Below are 23684 nucleotides of genomic sequence, written 5' to 3' on the forward strand. Positions count from 1 at the left end.
ATAAGTCCATTATGCTAAACCAACAGGACCCGGACAGGCTGTCGAGGGCCTCTGCCGGACGTGGAAGGGGGTACGAATCTTTGATGGTGACGGCATTGAGCTTCCGGTAATCGATACAAAATCTGTAGGTGCCATCCTTTTTACGCACCAAAACAACAGGGGACGACCAAGATAGACTCAGCATCAGGACTGCTCTCCTCGATGATGTCTTACTCCAGAAGCTCCTGGACTTGCCTGTCGATCTCCGCTCTGATGTTGGACGACGTCCTGTAGGCTCTCTGCTTGATGGGAAGGGTATCACCAGTCCTGATATTGTGCCTAACTAAGTCACTCCTGGTCATGGGTACTAAAGACGTCAGAATGGGATAACAGTAATGTCTGAAGCTTTTGTCGCTGTTCTGTGGTAAGTGCTGAGTCATCAATATTAACGTCTGGCAGGACCTGCTGTTCAGGTGACTCTGCTAGTGTTGTCACTGCGTCCACCTTGGTCTCAACAATAGAGTAGTCATCTCCCTCGTCCTGGCCTATGGGGTATAGGTCACCAAGTTTAGTGCCATTTTATACATGCAAATCAGAGGTAGTAGGGTTCATAACTCTTAATGTAAGTCATCGCTGCCTGGACTAGAGCTACAGAGTGTGCGACCATTAGACACTGGCCAGTAGGCGGGTCTGGTTCCATAACTCCAGTGTAGTCAGCCTCAAAGTCAGGTCCACTAATTGTAGGTTGTACCGTAGCTGGCACAATGAATGGCGTAACAGTAATGGTGTTGCAACACAAAGGGGTAATATCAGTAGCACTGAGAAGTGGGACACTATCTTGGTTACCTACTTTAAGGAGAGCCTCTTTCAAGTCCAAAACAGCAAGGTGTGCCAGTAAAAAACCCAGCCAAGTATTACTGGCTGTGGGACATTTCTGACTACTTGGACAGTGTGTGTAAACATCTCACTGCCAAGTCTGATATTCATAGTGAGGGTGCCCAATTTGTCCAGGTAGTCACCAGTGACAGCTCTAGGAACAACTTGGGGTCGCTGTAAGTTTTTGGTTCTCAAAGAGGAAATGGACAGTCTAAATGCTTCACTGATGAGAGAGATGTCTGAACCAGAATCTACAAACACTTTAGTGGCGACATTTTCAACAATGGCAAGTACATTACGTGTGAATTTCTTATGTGTGATTTGTACTGACTTGGTAGGGGCCTGATTAACAGAAGCAGGCACTAGGCCCTCAGTTCTTGCTGCCATTCGTTTCCCTGTTGATTGCGTTATTATAGTTGTTATTATTATGAGTTTTAATATTACAAATCAAACAGAGTGTTATGATGCGACTTCAGTGTGAAGTCTCCCGCGCTCTGGTCGCATTATGGCGAATAATGATGACGCTTAGCATATATATTATTGAAGTATATTATTCACCGAAATAGACGGATGGAAAATAAACAGTTGACAAAATAGCAGAAACAGGCAAAAATAATGTTTTAGGAACAAACAATGTTGCACCACTGATCGCCAACGTGCTCTTTAGAGGAGACATCGAGGCAAATGTACCATAATCTTCTCTGCGGTTCAGAAAATGTTGCACAGAATCCTTGAAATTGCCGCAAATGCGCCAGTACTGAGACGACTAGAATTGAAGAGTTTACTTCCGTAAACACCGCAGGGCGTGCGACCGCGGTCTGGCTCGACCTCGCAAAGGTAACAGTGAAAACGTGGACTGGATTTTCAGTATAGTAACGCGGACGTTACTGATGGAACAAATTGGATTGGATCATAAGTGCTGACAAAGGGTCTATAAATGACTTATAATCAGTTAAATAGCCTTTTTGTAAGCGCTGGCACGGAGGAACTGCTTTTCTGGTGTAGAGACCACTAACAAGAGGTAATCCAGCTACGGAGTTGCTGCTGTAGCACCTTTGAGTCTACATGTAGACCAGAAGGCTGTGACAGTTTACAGAGAAATTGCTCAACTTTGGAATTCCACACACTACCAACTAAAACTCTGGACCGACTAAGGCAGTCAATACTGACTCTCAGCCTATTGCTATGAAGACTCGGCAAGATGCATTATGCACCCGAATATTGACGCTCATTTCTGAATCCTCATTTGTCCTAAAGTAGCCGTTGACGGCTGCTCTCACGAGGTCTGCCATGATTAGTGGCAGCAAACATGCTCTCTAATGTTGTTGTTGTTGACGTAAGTAGCAATCGTAGCTAAATTAACACGCCCAGGAAAGAAGTTAGAATAACACTTAAAATGAGCAAAATACGTAAATATTATCATGAACATAACTCTTAATATTTTACACATAGACTTACAGTGTGTATGTAAAACCTTGTTGGAGGTTTTTAGAGTGCTTTATATGTGCAACAGGCGAATCCCCATTATCTGCATTGTTGGCCACTTAGTGCTAGCAGGTTTTTTACTATTTAGAAAGCACAGAAAGGGGAAATGCATGTGTGTTATTGTCTCACGTTAGGATTGTAAATTATGGTTAAAATTCCCCAAAAGTGCAATTTTCCTTGAACCATATTGTGTCTTGCAGGCCCACGTTGCCCAGATGGTCAGAGTGAGGAAGAGGAGGGCCCTGGTGGTCGTACTTTGTCTGTGTGCCTTGGGTATGGTCTCTATATCCAAATGGAATAAGATGTCCTTGTATCTGGAAAAGTGGCTTGAGTTGAAGTCATGCAACTGCCAGAAATGTTTGAATGACACCAACAAGGACATTCAAGAACTTTTGGCCGTGTCGCCGAAGCCCTTCTTGTCCAAGGGCGACACAATCTCTGAGTCAGATTTTTACCGGTGGAGGGTAAGTCTATGGATGCTGTCGTTCATCAGGTCATTCAATCTCACGGCATTTAATCTCAGGTTATTCTATCTCAGGTTATTCTATCTCAGGGCATTCAATCTCAGGGCATTCATCGACCGCAACTGGAGTATACGTTTGTCTTTGAAGACATTTGGCCTCTGATCTGAGCAGCTTCATCACTTCATGCTCACAGACTTAGATTGTATAGATTTAGTCTTAGACTTAAATTGGGCAAATCTAGGCTTAGACTTAGATTGGACAATCCAGTCTGAGACTTACATTGGACAATCCAGTCGGAGATTTACATTGGACAGATCTACTCTTAGATTTAGATTTGACAGATCTAGTTTTAGACTTGAAATTGGACAGATTTAATCTTAGATTTAGATTGGACAGATCTAGTCTTAGATTTAGATTAGAAAGGTCTAACCTTAGACTTAGATTAAACAGATGGTAAATGGGTTATACTTGTATAGCGCTTTTCTACTATCAAGATCTAGGCTTAGATTTAGACTGCACAGATCTAGTCTTAGATTTAAATTTGACAGGTCTAATCTTAGACTTCGACTGGACAGATCTAGTACTAAAGTTAGATTGGACAGATCTAGTCTTAGACTTGGATTGGACAGATCTAGTCTTAGACTTTGATTGAACATATCTCTTCCTAGACTTACATTGGACAGATCTAGTTGGACATATCTAGTCTTAGACTTTGAATGGAAAGTTATAGTCTCAGACTTATATTACACAGATCCAGTCTTAGAATTGGAGATATCTAGTCTTAGACTTAGATTGGACAGACCTAGTCGTACACTTCAATTGGACATATCTAGTCATATATTTAGACAGGTATAGTCCTACACTTAGATTGGACAGGTCTAGTCTTAGCTCTAGTTCAGATAGCTCTAGTCCTAGACATACAATTGGACAGATGTAGTCTTAGACTTACATTGGACAGGTTAAGTCTTAGACTTGGATTGCACAGATCTAGTCTTAGACTTAGATTGGACAGATCTAGTCATGGATCTAAATTGGATAGATCTAGTCTTAGATTTAGATTGGACAAATCTAGTTTGACAGATCTAGTCTTGGACTTTATTTGGAAAGATGTAGTCTTAGATTTAGATTGGACAGATCTAATCTTACACTTTGATTGGACAGATCTATTTGGACATATCTAGTCTTAGATTTAAATTTGAGAGATCTACTCCTATACTTAGATTGGACAGGTTTAACCTTAGACTTAGATTAGACAGATCTAGTGTTAGACTTTGATTATACAGATCTAGTGGTTGACTTAAATGGGACAGAACTAGTCTTAGATTTAGATTTGACAGATCTAGTTTTAGACTTAAGATTGGACAGATCTAGTCTTAGATTTAAATTGGAAATATCTCGTCTAAGATTTACATAGGACAGGTCTAACCTTATATTTAGATTAGACAGCTCTAAATGGTAAATTGATTATTCTTGTATAGTGCTTTTCTACCATCAACATCTAGCCTTAGATTGCACAGATCTAGTCTTAGATTTAGATTTGACAGGTCTAGTCTTAGACTTAGATTGGGCAGCCCTAGTCTTAGACTTTGATTGGACAGATCTAGTCCTAGACTTAGTTTGGACAGATCTAGTCTTAGACTTTGATTGGAGAGATCTAGTTTGACAGATCTAGTCTTAGACTTTAATTGGACAGATCTTGTCTCAGACTTAGATTATACGGATTTAGTGTTAGACTTAAATTGGAGAGTTCTAGTCTTAGATTAAGATTGGACATATCTAGTCTTAAACATTGATTGGACATATCTAGCCTTAGATTTAGATTTGACAGGTCTAGTCCTAGTCTTAGATTGGACAGATCTTGTCTTAAATTTAGATTGCATAGGTCTAGTCCTAGACTTAAATTGGACAGACCTAGTCTTTGACTTAGATTGGACAGATCTATTCTTGGTTCTAGATTGAACAGATCTAGTCCGGTGGAAAGTAGGACATTATGGTAATCCAATGAGGATTGTTTGACTTTAGAAACTCCACTGCTTGGACTCATAAAAACATGGAAATACATTGAAATGCTTCCTCACTTTAAAGGCTGTAAGATGACTTGTTAAATGATCTGTCCATGAAGTTCTAATTTAGTTTTCTTCATGTCAGCGTTTGAAGGGGGATAAGCGTTCCTTCGACTTCTTCAAGATAAGTGCCAAACAACTATTCACCGTCTTTCCAGCCGTGCCCAAACTGGAGGAGCCGTCGCCTTACCGCTGCAGGAAGTGCGCGGTGGTGGGCAATTCTGGCAACCTCAATGGTTCACGCTACGGAGAACTGATTGATGACCACAACATCGTGATCAGGTAACTCTGCCCAACCCGACCTATTATGCAAAACCAACTTTTCTAAGCTGATGGTACCTGTTTTTTTGTATTTGGGATCTGCATGAGTCCCAAAATGTTGGAATCAAACCATTGAAGCATGGCGGAGATATTTATAAAACAATCTTGTCTTACTTCCTCCAAACGAGCCATTTGGAATTATCTTTGCCCTCTGCCTATATCTTGTGTGAGTCTGCCATTTTTAATTAATGTAGAAGTGTTTGTAGTCCTCAACATGTCTATGATGAAACCCAATGAAGGAAAATGTTGTGTTGTTGGTTGCTTTAACCAGCACACGTCACTACACAAACTTTAAAAAACACAAAAACGGCTGCCAACAGGCAAGAGAAGTGGGGTTTGAATTAGAGATTGACCGATTATCAAAAGTCTAGCAAGTCTGCTAACAATGGAGATAATGGGATTCGCTCTATTCCACCTACAAAGAGCTCCAAAAAAGACATCTAAAAACCTCCATCAACGCAGGACTCGGCGATTATATGATCATGATCGTTAATCGCTATTAATTTGAGTTTGATCACGGTGATCAGCTTTTAGCATATTTCCTCGATCAAACACGGCGGAACTGTCTATTAGTTAGCGCAGTAGCAAACAGTAGGGAAGCAACGATGCTTGGTATAATCCAGCACTGAACAATAGACTTTCATTGACCATGATCCTGTGTATGTGTTTGTGAATGTGTGTGTTTGTTTACATTTGTTTGTGTGAAAGTGTGTCCGTGTCCATCATGTTCCACCGTTGTGAAAGTCAAGATTCCTCAAAACGTAAGGAATGTTCAACCGCATTGTGCCTCATCCCTCTTCACTGCTGGAAATGCAGCCCGGAAGAAGAAAATAAAGAAATATGACTAACACAAACATAGAAGTTGAAACATTTCAACAACGTTTAAAAGGAGCAGCAACTATAGTTTGACTATCTGCTGCAGCGCACCAGTAATCCTGCCCCGAATGGGGACTTGCAGGCACTCAGAGAACGTCTATGTGACTGTATTGGTCCTGACTGGGAAAATCGGCGCACTCACTGATTTAATGTGAAAAGGCATTTTCATATCTAAGAGAGACAATATTCATTATTTAGCACACACTTTCAATAGCTCAGAGGCGATGCAGCAGCTTACCAGCTCACTATGTGGATGTAGCAGCATAAGCTAGTTAGTTCTCACAGCGCCGCTATAAGGAGTTTGTCTGCGTTAGCGCTTGTAATAACAAAATCACTAATACTTGGTTAATATTCAGGTCACGAGCTGTAAATGAATCATGTTGGCGCTTTTTGGATATTCCCAATTCCCAAATTGCATTGTTAGCCACCTCATTCCTGCTGTATTTTACAACTTAGAATGCATTAAAAAAAAAAAAAAACATAAGTGTTCTTGTCTTACATAAGGATTAATGATGGGCAAAATTGTTGAAAATTTGTAGTTCCCCTTTAAGAAAATCGCGTTCATTTCAAGCACTGTGAAATCAATGCGGCCACAAAAAAAGTTTCTGCAATGATTAAATTTACAAAAATACATGCACTCATGCATATACCGTATTTTTCGGAGTATAAATCGCACCGGAGTATAAGTCGCACTTGCCGAAAATGCATAATAAAGAAGGAAAAAAACATATATAAATCGCACTGGAGCCCGCCCAAACTATGAAAAAAACTGCGACTTATAGTCCGAAAAATACGGTAATCACGTTTCATCAAACATATATTAATGTTGTTGCCCTAGGGTAAACTGGGTATAACACATGGCACACTGACAAAGCTTAACCTATTGTTACTATAACAATCTACAAGGTTAATGGAAATTGCTTCTCTTCCTTCCCCTCCATTTTTCTGCATTCTTTTGTATCTCAAGTTATCATTACGTATATATATTGTTGCATTTGAACAACTGTATTGTTGATAATAAAGGTAAAGTATTGGTATTGTTCATTATCAATAGCGCTATTTCTATTGGTATCCATTTGTAGTGTAATAATGCTCATTGTCATTTCTATATTATCTTTTATTTTTGCTAACTGCTTATTTGCTATTACTTTTACCATCATATTTGTACATGTCGTATTTGCTGATGTTGCTCTGTTGTTGTTGTTGTATTTGCTGTTGTTGTTGTTGTCTCTCTGTCTAATCCCCCTCTTGACCCCACAATTTCCCCCTCTGTCTTCCTTTTTTTCTCTTTCTATCCCCTCCTGCTCCGGCACGGCTGCACCAAATGATAATATAAATACATTAAATAAAGTCAAATACAAATAAGGCAACAAGAGAAGTATCCTATACTTCTCTTTTGTAAAGTAAATCTGAACAGCCGATATGGGCATATACATCAACTATATGATTTGCCTGAGAAGCTGGACAGGAACAAAAAAAAAAAAAATGTAAAAAAAAATTTAAAAATAGGTAAATATTCGATGTTATTATAAATGTGCCTGTTACTACATTACATATATACTTACATCATGTATGTAAAACCTTGATGGAGGTTTTAGGATTCTAGAGTGCTTTATAAGCGAATTCGGTGAATGTCTCTTACCGTATTTTTCGGATTATAAATCGCATTTTTTTTCATAGTTTGGCCGGGGGTGCGATTTATACTCTGGAGCGATTTATGTGTGAAATTATTAACACATTACCGTAAAATATCAAATAATATTATTTATCTCATTCACGTAAGAGACTAGGCGTATATCAGCAATTGTCACACACACACACACACACGTCAACCAATAAAAATTTGGCATGGCAGAAGTGCATTGTGAAAAAAAAGATGCTACTTGCTACTACTTCCGTACCTATGAAAATTGATCATTTCAACATTGGCGGTAACTTATAAAAACTGAGAAGGGCTGAACAAAAATGGCACCGAAAAGGAAATCATATACTGCAGGTTACAAGCTGGAAGTAGTGAAATATGCAGCAGAAAACGGCAATCGAGCAGCAGAAAGAAAGTTTGGAGTAAGCGAGAAACTTGTAAGGGACTGGCGAAAAGCGGAGGCTACTCTCACTGAAATGAAGAAAACTAAAAAAGCTAATCACGGGCTAAAAGCTAGGTGGCCACAGCTCGAGGAACGAATTCACAAATGCGTGTTTGAACAACGTGCTGCCGGGAGAGGCTTGTCAGCCGTACAGTTGGATTTTATCAAATAAATGTCCCCAAAAAATGCGACTTATACTCTAGTGCAGGCCTGGGCAATTATTTTGACTCAGGGGCCAAATTTAGAGAAAAAAATGTGTCTGGGGCCTGGTATATCTATGTTTAGGAACACTAATACAAAACCTCACAATAATGTCTGATTGAATGCTAAAAACTTTATGACAGACCGCTTTAAAAACGGAATGCAATTTTACATTTTTATACTGAATGAGACACCCAGAATGTACATGAAAATAAGGATGGTGGGATTTACAATATTAACTATGAACGATAAAACACTGACATTTTACAACGTATGAACATCACACCCCCTCTCGATCGACATATTTTATAATAAAGCGAAACACAAAAAAATGCAACAAACACAGCGAAACATGAACGCGAAGGGTAAGAACAAACAAACACCTACAATCTGATATATCTGATACATCACTAAGCTTTAGAACTTTGTTGTAAAAATCTCCTTCCGCGTCTGTCCCTGACACCCACATTTCAGGCTGACACTCTGGAAACACTCTGTGGAAACGCTCCCCACCCACACTGCTTGGTGCCTCGTCTGAGCTGCTGTGACTTAGATTACCATAGTAACTAATTAGATTACCATAGTAACTAAATAGATGACCATAGTAACTAGTATATCATGCAAAAGCGCAGATTTGAACTATTGAAATACTTTTGTATAGTTCAAGACTTCCGGTCATTAGAAAACATCACTGCACATGATAATGGCAGCTACACTTTCCATCTTAAAGATCTAAAAAAATTATTTGGGAATGTCCGGCGGGCCAGATTGAAAAGCTTAACGGGCCGCATGTGGCCCTCGGGCTTTATATTGCCCAGGTCTGCTCTAGTGCGACTTATATATGTTTTTTTTTCCTTCTTTATTATGCATTTTCGGCCGGTGCGATTTATACTCCGGAGCGATTTATAATCCGAAAAATATGGTACGTGTGTTCTTGTCCCACATAAAGATTGTGGATGGTGGGGGGGGAAATGCAGTTTTCCTTTAATGACTGATGTATTGACTAGAATGAACGGAGGGCGCACCAAAGGCCACGAGACAGACGTGGGCAGCAAGACGACTCATCACGCCATGTATCCTGAGAGCGCCAGATATTTGGACAACACCACACATCTCGTCTTCTTACCATTCAGTGTCAGGGACTTCCTGTGGCTGCTCAGTACCTTTACTCCCAGGTAACTTGTTGACCCTCTCACATTTACATGACGCTTACATTTTGACCAACAAAAAGGAAATTATACACATAAGTATCTATCGACGTTTCATGAACTAGTTGGTTTTCATATGTATGCATGTGTAAAATACATGGATAAGTAATACTAATCTAAGTAAATTGAAAAAACATTTTCAAAAACTGTGATTGGCAACACTAAATTGGCCCTAGTGTGTGAATGTGAGTGTGAATGTTGTCTGTCTGTCTGTGTTGGCCCTGCGATGAGGTGGCGACTTGTCCAGGGTGTACCCCGCCTTCCGCCCGAATGCAGCTGAGATAGGCTCCAGCACCCCCCACCCGACTTCGAAAGGGACAAGCGGTAGAAAATGGATGGAAATTTAAAAAAGAATACTTTTTTTCAATGATACATGAAGCTACATTTGGACTATTTCCTCAACATTGATACACACAAAAAACAGGCAACATCACATTCTATCTTCTACGGTGGCGGAGAAACGTCACACCTACCTACTCAGTGGCCTAGTGGTTAGAGTGTCCGCCCTGAGATCGGTAGGTTGTGAGTTCAAACCCCAGCCGAGTCATACCAAAGACTATAAAAATGGGACCCATTACCTCTCTGCTTGGCACTCAGCATCAAGGGTTGGAATTGGGGGTTAAATCATCAAATAATTATTCCCGGGCGCAGCCAACGCTGCTGCTCACTGCTCCCCTCACCTCCCAGGGGGTGATCAAGGGTGATCGGTCAAATGCAGAGAATAATTTTGCCACACCTAGTGTGTGTGACAATCATTGGTACTTTAACTTTAAAAGTCCCAACACAAAAATATAAAGCCTTAACACAGCAATTGCAAAAGTCACAGCACAACAATATGAAGCAATAACACAATTGCAAAAGTCACAGCACAACAATATAAAGCCTTAACACAGCGATTGCAAACGTCACAACACAGCAATATAAAGCCACAACACAACAATATAAAGCCACAACACAACACCTCAGACACACTTGGTCTGTTGTCACTTCCATTGTCGCTTGATATTGTTGTGATATGGCATAAAGTTGTTGTGTTTTGTTGCAGAGCTATTGTGTTGTGGCTTTGTTGTTTTATTGTGACATTTGTATTTGTTGTGGCTTTTGTCATTTTTGGGACCAAGGCTGTGACCATGAATTAATTAAACCGAATAAATCAATTCGAAAATAGCTTCGATTTTTATTTTGTTGTTTTGATTAATCGTTTAATGAGTGTAACTAATAAGAATCGATAAAAAAACATAACGCTTAGATTGTTAAAAAGGCGAATATAGCTGTCACATGGCTGCTGCAATAGAGCGCACATGAGAGCGGTGGCGTGGTGGGTGCTGTGTGTGGCAGGAAACAGCAGAGATTCTGATTTTTTTATTTTATCAATGCCCACATGTTAAAAGTGAAATTCTAATGTGTATTTGCATTTATTAGCAAAAAACAATGAAGTGTATGTCAAGAACAACTTGTTTTCCTAAAATACGCATTGAGGCTAAAAAGTGTGTTCATCCAATTACTCAATTAATCGAACAAACTAATTAATTAATCAATTACTAAAATAATTGATAGCTGTAGCCCCACTTGTGACATTTCTCTGCCACGATAACGGTATGCTGAAAAAGTAGCATCAAGGCTAGATGTGGCTCTATTGATGACTGCATCTGGCTCTCAGATAAATCTTAACTGACATTGCTTAACACGATAAGTAATGAATAATTCCGCTGGTAATCAGTGTGTTAAAAATAATGTTCGAAATATAAAACATTCTCATGCATTTTAATCCATCCATCTGTTTTCTACCGCACCTGTTCAAGAAGTCGCATTAATGGTAAGAAGTATTTTATTTATTATTGGTTAGCTTCAGAATAACAATGTTATTCAAAAGATGAAGACTTATTATACTCTAAAAATGTTGGTCTTACTTAAAAATGCACGCATTTAGTTGTATTCAGTGTTAAAAAATATTATATGGCTCTCACAGAAGTGCATTTTAAAATATTTGGCTTTCATGGCTCTCTCAGCCGAAAAGGTTCCCGACCCCTGCTTTAGAGCCTCCATGCACATTTTAGGGAAGACAGTTAAAATAAACAACTTTTTCTGCTTGCCATGTGTATATTATGAGTAAAAAAATAAGACCGCCACACAGATCACAGCACACGCACAAACGTCGCATGAGTGCTCCATTGCAGCTGCTTTGGGGAAACTATGTCCGCGTATTTAAAGCGCCAAATGGTCTAGATTTTTTTTTTTTTAAGTTTAGGTTGATTGGCAACAGTAAATTGGCCCTACTGTGTGAATGTAAGTGTGAATGTTGTCTAGCTGTGTTGGCCCAGCGATCAGGTGGCGACTTGTCCAAGGTGTACCCCGCCTTCCGCCCGAGTGCAGCTGGGATAGGCTCCAGCACCCACCGCGACCCCAAAAAGGGACAAGCGGTAGAACATGGTTGGATGGACGGATAGTTATTCGTTTTGAGGTTGTTGTTTTTTTATTAGTAACTCTTAATAAACAATCAAAGTAGCAGAATTCAAAATTAAGCTTTTTTATCATCGGATGAATCGATTAATCGTGGCAGCTTACAGTAGTAGCATTTTCGTACAGTCAAACTTAGTAAAAATAGTGTTATAAAAGGTGCCACTATTGATTGAAAATCTCAGAAAATGTGAGGTTTCAAAAAATGTAAGCCATGATGATCAAAATTATAAACAAATAAAGGCTTGACATATCTCACTTTGCGTGTAATGAGTTAAAGGCCTACTGAAACCCACGCAGTCTGATAGTTTATATATCAATGATGAAATCTTAACATTGCAACACATGCCAATACGGCCGGGTTAACTTATAAAGTGCAATTTTAAATTTCCCGCTAAACTTCCGGTTGAAAACGTCTATGTAGGATGACGTATGCGCGTGACGTCAATCGTTGAAACGAAAGTATTCGGACGCCATTGAATCCAATACAAAAAGCTCTGTTTTCATCTCAAAATTCCACAGTATTCTGGACATCTGTGTTGGTGAATCTTTTGCAATTTGTTTAATGAACAATGGAGACTGCAAAGAAGAAAGTTGTAGGTGGGATCGGTGTATTAGCGGCTGGCTGCAGCAACACAAACAGGAGGACTTTGAGGTGGATAGCAGACGCGCTATCCGACGCTAGCCGCTGACCGCATCGGTGATCGGGTGAAGTCCTTCGTCGCTCCGTCGAACACTGGAACGCAGGTGAGCACGGGTGTTGATGAGCAGATGAGGGCTGTCTGGCGTAGGTGGATAGCTAATGTTTTTAGCATAGCTCTGTGAGGTCCCGTTGCTAAGTTAGCTTCAATGGCGTCGTTAGCAACAGCATTGTTAACCTTCGCCAGGCTGGAAAGCATTAACCGTGTATTTACACATCCATGGTTTAATAGTTTTGTTGATTTTCTGTCTATCCTTCCAGTCAGGGGCTTATTTCTTTTGTTTCTATATGCAGTTAAGCCCGATGCTATCACGTTAGCTCCGTAGCTAAAGTGTTTCGCCGATGTATTGTCGCGTTCTCGACTCTCATTTTCAAGAGGATATAGTATCCGAGGTGGTTTAAAATACAAATCCGTGATCCACAATAGAAAAAGGAGAGAGTGTGGAATCCAATGAGCCAGCTTGTACCTAAGTTACGGTCAGAGCGAAAAAAGATGCGTCCTGCACTGCACTCTAGTCCTTCACTCTCACGATCCTCATCCACAAAGCTTTCATCCTCGCTCAAATTAATGGGGTAATCGTCGCTTTCTCGGTCCGAATCGCTCTCGCTGCATTGTAAACAATGGGGAAATGTGAGTAGCGTTTCAACCTGCCACGTCATGCTACTTCCGGTATAGGCAAGGCTTTTTTTTATCAGCGACCAAAAGCTGCGAACTTTATCGTCGATGTTCTCTACTAAATCCTTTCAGCAAAAATATGGCAATATCGCGAAATGATCAAGTATGACACATAGAATGGATCTGCTATCCCCGTTTAAATTAAAAAAATTAATTTCAGTAGGCTTTTAATATCACATATTAGTTTCACATTTGAAGTTAATTGCTGACATGGATGGACTTTTCCACAATATAACTTTTTGAGTTTCACCTGTATAATATAATGACTGAGAAAATCTGGTGGGAGGAAAACATGCAACTTTTCTCTGACTACAATTGAACATTCACATACCGAAAATGAGCAAAAGAGCTTTTGACCAGAAACTTAGTTGCTGTTCGGTGACATTTGTCTCGCGGCAGATGTGAACTGGAGCGGGGAACTGCCCGCTTCGGAGCCAGTCACAATCTGTCTCTTGTCATGCTCATCTAAATGACAAGTCATTCATTTCAATTCAACAAATAATAGCGCTAACGTGATAGGAGGTGTTAGTTGTATTCAGATGGCGTGCTAGCGTTACTGCTGCTGGGATGAGATCAGAGCGGTTCAAAAACACCACTTTCATTTATACTTATTGCTTGCTGTGTGTTCAAATGTTTCAGCATATTGCTCACATGTCCTTCTCTTGAGGAACCAGGAGCCTTATAATTATTTCAAGTAGCGCTATTACAATATTTTCTTGTAAAATGTAATCAACTTTAGAGCGTTTGTTGCGCCGTGCTCTGCCATTTTGAGATCTGCCGTCACTACACACGTTGCGTAAAGATGTCATCCCCACCCAAAAGGATCGATAGAGAACCGTTTGGCTAAATACCGGTTTTCAATTCCCATCCCTAGTTAGAGTGCATACCGTATTTCCTTGAATTGGCGCAGGGAATATAGTATTCGCACGTCTAGAATTACTGCCGGGTCAAACTCGTTTCTCAAAATAATTAACGCATGCTTGGCCTTATCGCCGGTTCATTATTAACGCCGGATCAAATTCGTTTCGCAAAATATTAATTTTATTATCGCATGTCTATAATTTTCGCCGGGTCAAACTCGTTTCGCAAAATATTTAGCATATGTCTAGAACTTCCGCCGGGTCAAATTCGTTACGTCACGAGTGACGATTTACCTGTCCTCATTTTCAAAATGGAGGAAGCTGCTTTCAGCAGTTTGCAATCGCACAAAGGAAAAAAGATAAAGAGCTACTCAGTAGGATTTAAGGTCCAAGCTATTGAATACCGGTACGGTATGCTAAAAAGAACAGTAAGCAGCTATGTTTTATTAATATACCGTAGCTGCTTGTGTCAAATACTGTATGAGTCATTAAATGACTCCCGCCTCCTGGTGGTAGAGGGCGCTAGTGATCTTTCTTGCGACTTCCGGTACTGCAGAAGTGAACACACGCAGCAACAGATTTTATTTTATTTTCCTCTCGCCTGAACTTTTAACATGGAGGATTACATACCGGTATCTAAAATGAAACAGTTTTCTAAACTAGACTTTCAATCGAAGCAGGAGGTAATAATTAAAGGAATATCTCCATCGAGACAGAGAGACTTTTAAAACTGAAGAAAGAAAATAAGGAAGACTTCTATAAACAAGTTATCGATGCTTTTGGTCAGAAGGAGCTGCAAATGGACTCCATTTATAAGTACAGGTAAGACCATAATAACATTTTTTTTTATTAAATGTGCTTTTCATGATGGTATGCTTACATCACACTCAAAGCGCACGCCTAAATTTACCGCATTCCTTTTGGTAAACGCCGGAGTGAGAAGAGGTTTTAAAATAATTACTGCATGCACGGCCATCCCGCAGGCTTCCGGTAAACGCCGGAGTGACAGGAGGTTTTAAATTAATTAGCGCCCCTGCGGCTATTCAAGGAAATACGGTAGATAAAATAACGCAGGGTGTATTCATTGTGTTTATCTTCTTCAAGCTGAACCAAGGCACAAAAGCAGTAACTTCTGAAGCGTTCCATTCTACAAGCAGCCAACACATTACATAACACTGAAGAGATGAGAGCTAACATAATGCAAACTTTATCAATGCAAAATCCTAAACTTTACTGTGTGTGTGTGTTGAAATATTTGTAATTTGCTCTATGAGGGAGTTAAGTGATGTGTGACGGTGCGTTCAAATACCCACTTAGTAATGTTGCAATTTTCAACACCAACAAAGCAAGTATGCTTGGTAGAAAATGCGCAAACGTAAAGTAAGGCTCCACTCTTCCAAAACGCGCTAGCTGGATGCTAATTTACATTGGAACTGCAGACTGGCTACGTTTATCATTAGCGATTTTACATGGCGATTTCAATACCGCCAAATTTGGTGGTGCAAACTACAATCGCCATGCTAGCATTAGCATGTTACAATCAAACAGCCGGTGTGCAATGGGCACTATACTTACATTATGAATGCTTTGTAGGGTGCAACATAACACAGTCAGCTTTACTGTGTGTGTGTGTGTGTGTGTGTGTGTGTGTGTGTGTGTGTGTGTGTGTGTGTGTGTGTGTGTGTGTGTGTGTGTGTGTGTGTGTGTGTGTGTGTGTGTGTGTGTGTGTGTGTGTGTGTGTGTGTGTGTGTGTGATGGAATATTTGTAATTTGCTTTATGAGGGAGTTAAGCGATGTGTGCTAACATGACTATACTCACAGTAGGAATGCTTTGTAGGGTGCAACATAACACAGTCAGCTTTACTGTGTGTGTGGGTGTTGGAATATTTGTAATTTGCTCTATGAGGGAGTTAAGCGATGTGTGACGGTGCGTTCAAATACCCACTAAGTAATGTTGCAATTTAACACGAACAAAGCAAGTATGCTTGGTAGAAAATGCGCAAACGTAAAGTAAGGCTCCACTCTTCCAAAACGCACTAGCTGGATGCTAATTTACATTGGAACTTCATAGACTGGCTACGTTTAGCATTAGCGATTTTACATGGCGATTTAAACGCCACCAAATTTGGTGGTAAAAACTACAAAATCGGCATGTTAGCATTAGCACGTTACAATCAAACAGCCGGTGTGCAATAAGCACTATACTTTCAGTATGAATGCTTTGTAGGGCGCAACATAACAGTCAGCTTCCTGGGAAAAGCTACTTCCGAACCTATCCTGTGCAGTGCTTCCATATAATGTCTTGGAATTGCTAGTGCATTGCAAATGAGACTCAAATGTAATAAGAAAACAAGCCGTAACAACTGGACTGCAGTTATCATAATCAGATCATTTGAAATGTTACATCAAAAAACGAAAATGTATGGTTCCGTGCAAAAAGTCCCAGGCACGGGCAATTGGTAAAGTGTACAGCTCCACTAATGGACATTGGAGTGTTACTTTAGGTGTACAGCTCCACTAATGGACATTGGAGTGTTACTTTCAAAGGCAAAATTAAAGTATTGCTAGAAACACAATTTTATATGGGACTTTATTGTATTATATGTATAGTACATGTTCCAAAAAGAAAAAAGCATAAAACACCACCAGAATTAGAGATATTACAAGTCAAAGTGATGAAGCTTAGTGTTACGCTCATGACTTGGTGTAACTAAACATTACCCTATAAGATGAAGGCAATTGCATTTTATTGATATTTGAAATGTATTCAATGTTTATAAATGAATATTTAAATATACTAAATGTAAAAAAAGGAATAAATATTCAAAATAATATCATTATATGAAATCTAGTTTGGTCACGCCATCATGAGCGCAACACAAGGTTGTAAAAGTTTCAACTACAATTCTAAATAAGATGTCAAAAGCAAACTGAAATCAAATACACAAAGCTTAAAGATTAATCAATACCTATTTAAATTTAGTAATACATAAATATGATGATTTATCAAAATATCAAAGAAATATACCTGAACAGAACGCTCATGATGGTTACACCAAAAAGTAACGCTATGAATCGCGTTTTTCCAAGTTTTGGGGGCATTTTTATGCTATTTCCAAGCATCTCCTATTTATTATTGTTAATTTTGAATGGTCAAACTAATGCATATTATATATGCATGCCCTAGTAAACCAAAAAAAAAGTCATTTATTTTGATTGTTACATTTTTAAGTACATTTGTGCAGGTGGGTGCGAATGTACCCATTACCAGAGCTGTACACTAAAGTATCAGTTCAAATGTGAAGGATACCCATTCCTAACTGTACCTCAACCTTTTCCAGAGAAAACGGTGAGAAGAACCCAGCGCAGCGAGGCAACAAGGACTTGGTGAGGCCTGCCTGGGAACAATCAAGTATTGCACCATGTTTTTGTTTTGTGCCTTTGAACATTGACTAGTGTGCCCCCAGGTGATGATCGTCAACCCCACTTTCATAAACTACGCCGATCAAGTCTGGATGAAGAACAAAGGCTACTACCCATCCACCGGATTTATTGTCTTTGTTCTCAGCTTGCAGATGTGTGATGAGGTAGGCTGCTGTTTCCGCTTCATTTACCTCACGCTATGTATCGTCAAGGCCTGGTGTTAGTCCACCAATGGCCTTTGGGGGCAGCAGTGTAGCAAGAAACACTTACAGGAACTTTTATGTTTTTAGACGCGTCGGACTCAACACATCCAAGTAAAATCAAACCGTACCATATCGTCATACCCTTTGTTGCATGTGACCCAGCACCGACTCAAACACTTGGCGGGCAAACAAGCGGGCATAGCAGACTCAGCTGGATATGTTACAATTTTACATGGTAACAAAGCAAGCATGCCTGATAGTGCAATCAGGCTCCGCTTTTCAAAATGCGCTCTCATTGGATATGCCACATACATGCTACCGATTAGCGTTAGCAATTTTACATGGTGATTTCAACACCCCCCAATTAGGCTTATTAGAAAATAAAAAATCTACTAATGCACAGTACACGATTACGCATTAGAAAGTAACCCCAACCACTAACCCAACTGAAGTGCAGTAACATTCTCTAAACATCAAATTATTTATACATGAATGTCGGTTAGCAAAAAACCAAAATGTTATGGGCAAATTTTGATGAAACGTTCAAGAAATGTCAGAAATGGGATAAAGAAAAATGCTTACATTTTGGGGTTGATCCAGATAATTTCTACTACGTTGCCTTACGTTTACATTACAAGGCTGAACTTCTTGGTTTATGTATGCTAGCTTCCCCGCCTCTACCCACAGAGACAAAAAGAGCGGCTGACTGACAAGAGGCTTCACCTCGTTTACTTCATTGCGCTGTAGAACAAAAGCTCCCAGGTGCAAAGAGTGAACCCTCTTGCAGCCTGTTTGCAGGCGACAGACGAACAAAACTTAACACGCCGACTTGACAATTTTATTTATACTTCTATTAATTACCAGCGCCAGGAAGTAATGCATCCGCTGCGCTTTGTTTGTTAGTTAGCGACATAAGTCAAAAGGTTATGGGAGGATTTTGGTATTCATTCCAGAAATGGGATAAAGAACAATTGCAACCCTGAAAGGGACAAGCAGTAGAAAATGGACGGATGGATGATTAAACTTTGAAGATGATCCGAATAAGGTCTGCGCGCTCCGAGTGCTTTTTCTAGTTTAAAGTATGTTTTTGTTTTCCAGGTGAGTGTTTTTGGGTATGGAGCAGACGGAGATGGAAACTGGTCCCATTATTATGAAATCCTACGGAACAAAGAGCTGAGAACTGGACTTCACCCTGGCGTGCATGAGTATAACATGTTGCAAGAGTTGCACCGCAATCATGTCATTCGTTTTTATAAAGGAGTCTAATGTTTGTCTAATATTAATCATCTTTTTTTTTTTACGTACGTCAGCTGCTTTTTGAAGCACTTGCTTATTTCGACGCAATTTTCATTATTTCACTTTGTAGCCACAATTCAGTATTTTTGTGCTCTCATTTGTCCCAGGTAACAAAATATTAGCTTTTGAATCAATGTCTTTCATTGTTTATGTTGCAAGCCAAGTGATACAAATTATTTCTGCCACACTAGATTGGCTGCTGGATGCCTCGTTTACACTAATGACGTACATTAAAACATGGACTCTTACTTTTTAATAGGAAGGAAAAATCATTGTCATATATCAGAGGCATTCAAAGTGTGGCCCGCAGCTTGTTTTCTTTGTGGCACATTTTGAAAATACTAGTTGGGAAAAAAAACATGAAAAAGTGGAATAAAAGAGCATACAGGTGAAATATACAGTAAAAAAGTTACAATGCTGACTCTAATAACACAAATCTACAATGCAGGCTGATTTTGTTTCTTTAAAACTGTCATTGCCCCGAAAATAAATGAATTAAAATCAACATTGTTATGAATTATTGACCTATTGAATGCTCCAATTACTTCACATCAAATATTCAACTTCGAAGTATTTTTTGGGGAAAATATTGCATATGTTGTGTGTTTGCCGTAAAAAAGAACAAAAAACGTTATCTATATAAAAAAAAAAGGGCTTAATACACACAAACAAAATCACAAAACAATAAAAACTCAAGTGATTTATAATCTGAGGTTGAGCTAGAAATGTAAGCTTGGAAATTAAAATAAATAAATAAAATGTACAGTATGACTTATTTTATTTTTTAACCCATAACTGGGGGGCCCTTTTGGATTTCTAAGAAATTCAGTAGGATTTTTATAAACTGTCATTGCCCCAAAAATAATAATGAATTAAAATCAATGTTTATAATCAATTATTGATCTTGAATTACTTCACATCAAATATTCCACTTTTAATTTTTATTTTGGAGGCAAGGTAATATTGCATATTTTGAGTTTTTACCGTAAAAAACAGGGTTTTCGCATTGAAGATAAAAAAAAAAAATATGGTGTCAGTTTATTCCTAACATGCATACAATTACAACATGATACATCACATATTTCCAGTTTTTCGTTACAGCATGTCTGAAAATGAGTAGTTTATTTAACCCTACCCCTTTACATATCATAGCAGTTTCTAACAAATTTGTTTGTAGTCAACACCACAGTGAATAAATAATTAAATGAACAAAAAAAATGACAATAGACAATAGGTAAATAATTTAACACAAAATATTCAAAAATAAAGAGTTAAGTAATTCATGGTTTTCATTCAGATATGAATAAGATGCCATTTTTTGATAAGGTTCAAGGTGTTTATCAAGATTCTTCTTCTTTGTACTTTATAAACACTTTGAACAGTTTCTTAAAGTGGATCATATTTGTACTGTACGTTGTTTCAGTTTATCATCATCAGACTCTAGGTTCATACATCCATCCATTTTCTACCTATATCTTACATCACTGACACAAGGGTTAACCAGCTGAGCAATGATGAAACATTTAGCAGATAGACTTGTACAAACCCTGTTTCCATATGAGTTGGGAAATTGTAAGATGTAAATAGAAACAGCCCAATAGCTATAACCAGCATGCATATCTATAAAAAGGCTTTTTTAAAAAGATGGGTTTTTAAGCCTTTTTTAAAAACATCCACAGTCTGAGGTGCCCTCAGGTGGTCAGGGAGAGCGTTACACAGACTGGGAGCAGCGGAGCAGAAAGCCCGGTCTCCCATAGTTCGTAGCTTATACGAACTATGTTTATAACTTATATTATAACTAGAATAGTCATTTACCACATTAGCAATGAATAGAGTCTATTTCTTTAAAGTTAAGACTAGTTTAAAGTTATCTTCATTGAAAAGTACAGTGCTTTTCCTTCAAAAATAAGGACATTTCAATGTGACCCCAAACTTTTGAACGGTAGTGTATGTATGTATGTATATATATATATATATATATATATATATATATATATATATATATATACATATACATATATATACATATATATATATATACATATATATACATATACATATATACATATATATATATATATACATATATACATATATATATATATATACATATATACATATATACATATATATATATATATATATATATATATATATATATATATACATATATACATATGTGTCATACTTGATCATTTCGCGGTATTGCCATATTTTTGCTGAAAGGATTTAGTAGAGAACATCGACGATAAAGTTCGCAACTTTTGCTCACTAAAATTGCACTTTATAAGTTAACCCGGCCGTATTGGCATGTGTTGCAATGTTAAGATTTCATCATTGATATATAAACTATCAGACTGCGTGGTCGGTAGTAGTGGGTTTCAGTAGGCCTTTAACTTTAACTTTACACATACAAACTGTAGCACACAAAAAAGCACATTTAATTAAAAAAACGTTATTATGGTCTTATCTTTACTTATAAATAGGGTTGGGTATCGTTTGAATTCGTACGATTCCGATTCTTTGTTTCGATTCCGATTCCTGACTATTCTCGATTCCGATTCTTCTTGTACCATGCCGGGATCAATGTGTTTGACAGGTAGTCCCTGGAAGGTGGTATGTATTTTGGGTTGAGAGTTTTCACCATATCCCTGCAAACATAAACAAACATGTAATGTTGCTGTTACTGTTTAGCCCAGTATCAATTAGCTTAGCTCTAATGTTATTGCTTAACTAACCTAAATGTTGGAGATTCCACCTCTGAAAAGGGATGCAGTCTTTTGACTATGTGTGCAGTGACCTTTCTGTGGCACTCTTCCGTCTGTGGCACCGACATCTTCCCCATTGCCGCTACGGTGAACGGAGTACGCTGAGCACATCGCGGAGCCTGGCTATCCATCCATCCATTTTCTACCGCTTATTCCCTTCGGGGTCGCGGGGGGCGCTGGAGCCTATCTCAGCTACAATCGGGCTAGCAGGATGTAAATTGTCTATGAAAAAATATGCGGGCTAATTTGTTAGCTGCCTCAACGTTGGCGCAAAACACATTATTTATTGCATGTATATTGTTTTACTTACAGGATTCGGGCTGCAGTGCAGTCACCGAGGTGCCAGGCTAGGCGTCGGAGCCAGAGGAGGACGGTTGGCGCAGCGTGTCGAAGACGGGACACGCATTTATTTGTACTCCATGAACTCGGAGGTGCTTCATCATGTTCGACGTGCACCCTCTTAAGCACGGAACAGTCCTGTCGCATGTGTTACATTTCGCCGATATTTCATTTTTTTTTGTAAAATAAAGCCACACTTTCGACCGCCGACGCCCGCTATCCATGCTTGACTGACTTGCTCGGCTACATAGGCTCGGCTATGCTAACACTTCCGGTGGTGGGCGCTTCTTCGTTGGTGTTCAGCGGCTTCTTCTTCCGGTCGGCGGACTGGGTATCGAAACTAGGAATCGAAATTTTAACTTCTGAACGATTCCGGGAGAATCGGAAAGTTAGTCCCGGTTCCAATCGATACTCGATACCCAACCCTACTTATAAATGAAGTCCATGCGCCGCTGTTGTGCTGGATTAATGCAACCCCGCCGTAGAATGCACCCCCTGACGGGAGTGTTATATTAACTAAAGCCCACACTTAAACTTTCCACGTGCAAGATTGAATCTATTTTAAAAAGTTATTTAATAAGAAGCCAAAAAGTGCAAAAACAATAATGTTCGTGTTGGAGGAGTTGTGAATGAATGAAATATGAAATCTGTGCTGCAGTCTGCAGGTGTACCTAATGTTGTGGCCCTGCGGTCATTCACAACTCCTCCAACACGAACATTATTGTTTTTGCACTTTTTGGCTTCTTATTAAATAACTTTTTTAAATAGTGTAACCGAGGGTTTATAAATGTCGCCTATACTGTATGAAACTACAAAATAATAAACACGGAGGCTCCAGTTTACACGAGGACCACTTTATTTACCTTCTTTCAAAAACCTCCGCTCCACTCCAACGTGTCATCACTTCCGCTCTTAGCGCCTTCAAAATAAGAGCGCAAGACATGTACTGTAAACAGCGTATAATGGGAATTTAACATCACAAAGAGGAAAGCCCATAAAAAAGTTTACAATAGGTTCAATCTTGCACGTGGAAAGTTTAAGTGTGGGCTTTAGTTGATATAACACTCCCGTCAGGGGGTGCATTCTACGGCGGGGGTCCATTCTCTACCACCAGGAGGCGGGATTACTGCGAGCCTCAGCCAGTGCGTCTTCGCAGCAGTTTTATGATCGCTCAGCACAAGAAATACGTTACACACATACAGTTGTTGACAAAATACACTGTACATTATATACCTCAGCTAACTAAACTATGGAAATGTATAATCTAGTTCATATAGCAATACGGTCTCACTGCACAGCAGGCCAGCAGTTAGCCGAGTCATTGCGCAATCCATGTTGAGGCACAACTGAGTGACGTGCCTCAACTGGCTGCTGATCACCGCACCGTCTCTTCTCAGTATTTGAA

At 39.2% G+C, this 23684-nt stretch overlaps 1 protein-coding gene across 8 annotated transcripts in view; it reads left to right on the forward strand.

Annotated features, from left to right (window-relative positions):
• LOC133638549 (CMP-N-acetylneuraminate-beta-galactosamide-alpha-2,3-sialyltransferase 1-like) overlaps nucleotides 1–19658 on the forward strand; it is a 143222-nt gene extending 123564 nt beyond the window's left edge. For 6 of the 8 annotated variants that reach the window (XM_062031267.1, XM_062031265.1, XM_062031269.1 and 3 more), the window contains 6 exons: nucleotides 2541–2804; nucleotides 4953–5149; nucleotides 9357–9524; nucleotides 17592–17637; nucleotides 17718–17837; nucleotides 18975–19658. In XM_062031267.1, the coding sequence (XP_061887251.1) occupies nucleotides 2556–2804; nucleotides 4953–5149; nucleotides 9357–9524; nucleotides 17592–17637; nucleotides 17718–17837; nucleotides 18975–19142 (948 nt within the window). In that variant the 5' untranslated portion in view covers nucleotides 2541–2555 and the 3' untranslated portion in view covers nucleotides 19143–19658. Of the gene's footprint in view, nucleotides 1–369; nucleotides 404–2540; nucleotides 2805–4952; nucleotides 5150–9356; nucleotides 9525–17591; nucleotides 17638–17717; nucleotides 17838–18974 lie in introns of those variants that run through there. The other 2 variants (XM_062031271.1, XM_062031272.1) reach the window with 2 other exon arrangements.
• Nucleotides 19659–23684: the final 4026 nt, after the last annotated feature.

This window comes from Entelurus aequoreus, linkage group LG21 (genome assembly GCF_033978785.1).
Source record: "Entelurus aequoreus isolate RoL-2023_Sb linkage group LG21, RoL_Eaeq_v1.1, whole genome shotgun sequence".
Taxonomy (NCBI): domain Eukaryota; kingdom Metazoa; phylum Chordata; class Actinopteri; order Syngnathiformes; family Syngnathidae; genus Entelurus; species Entelurus aequoreus.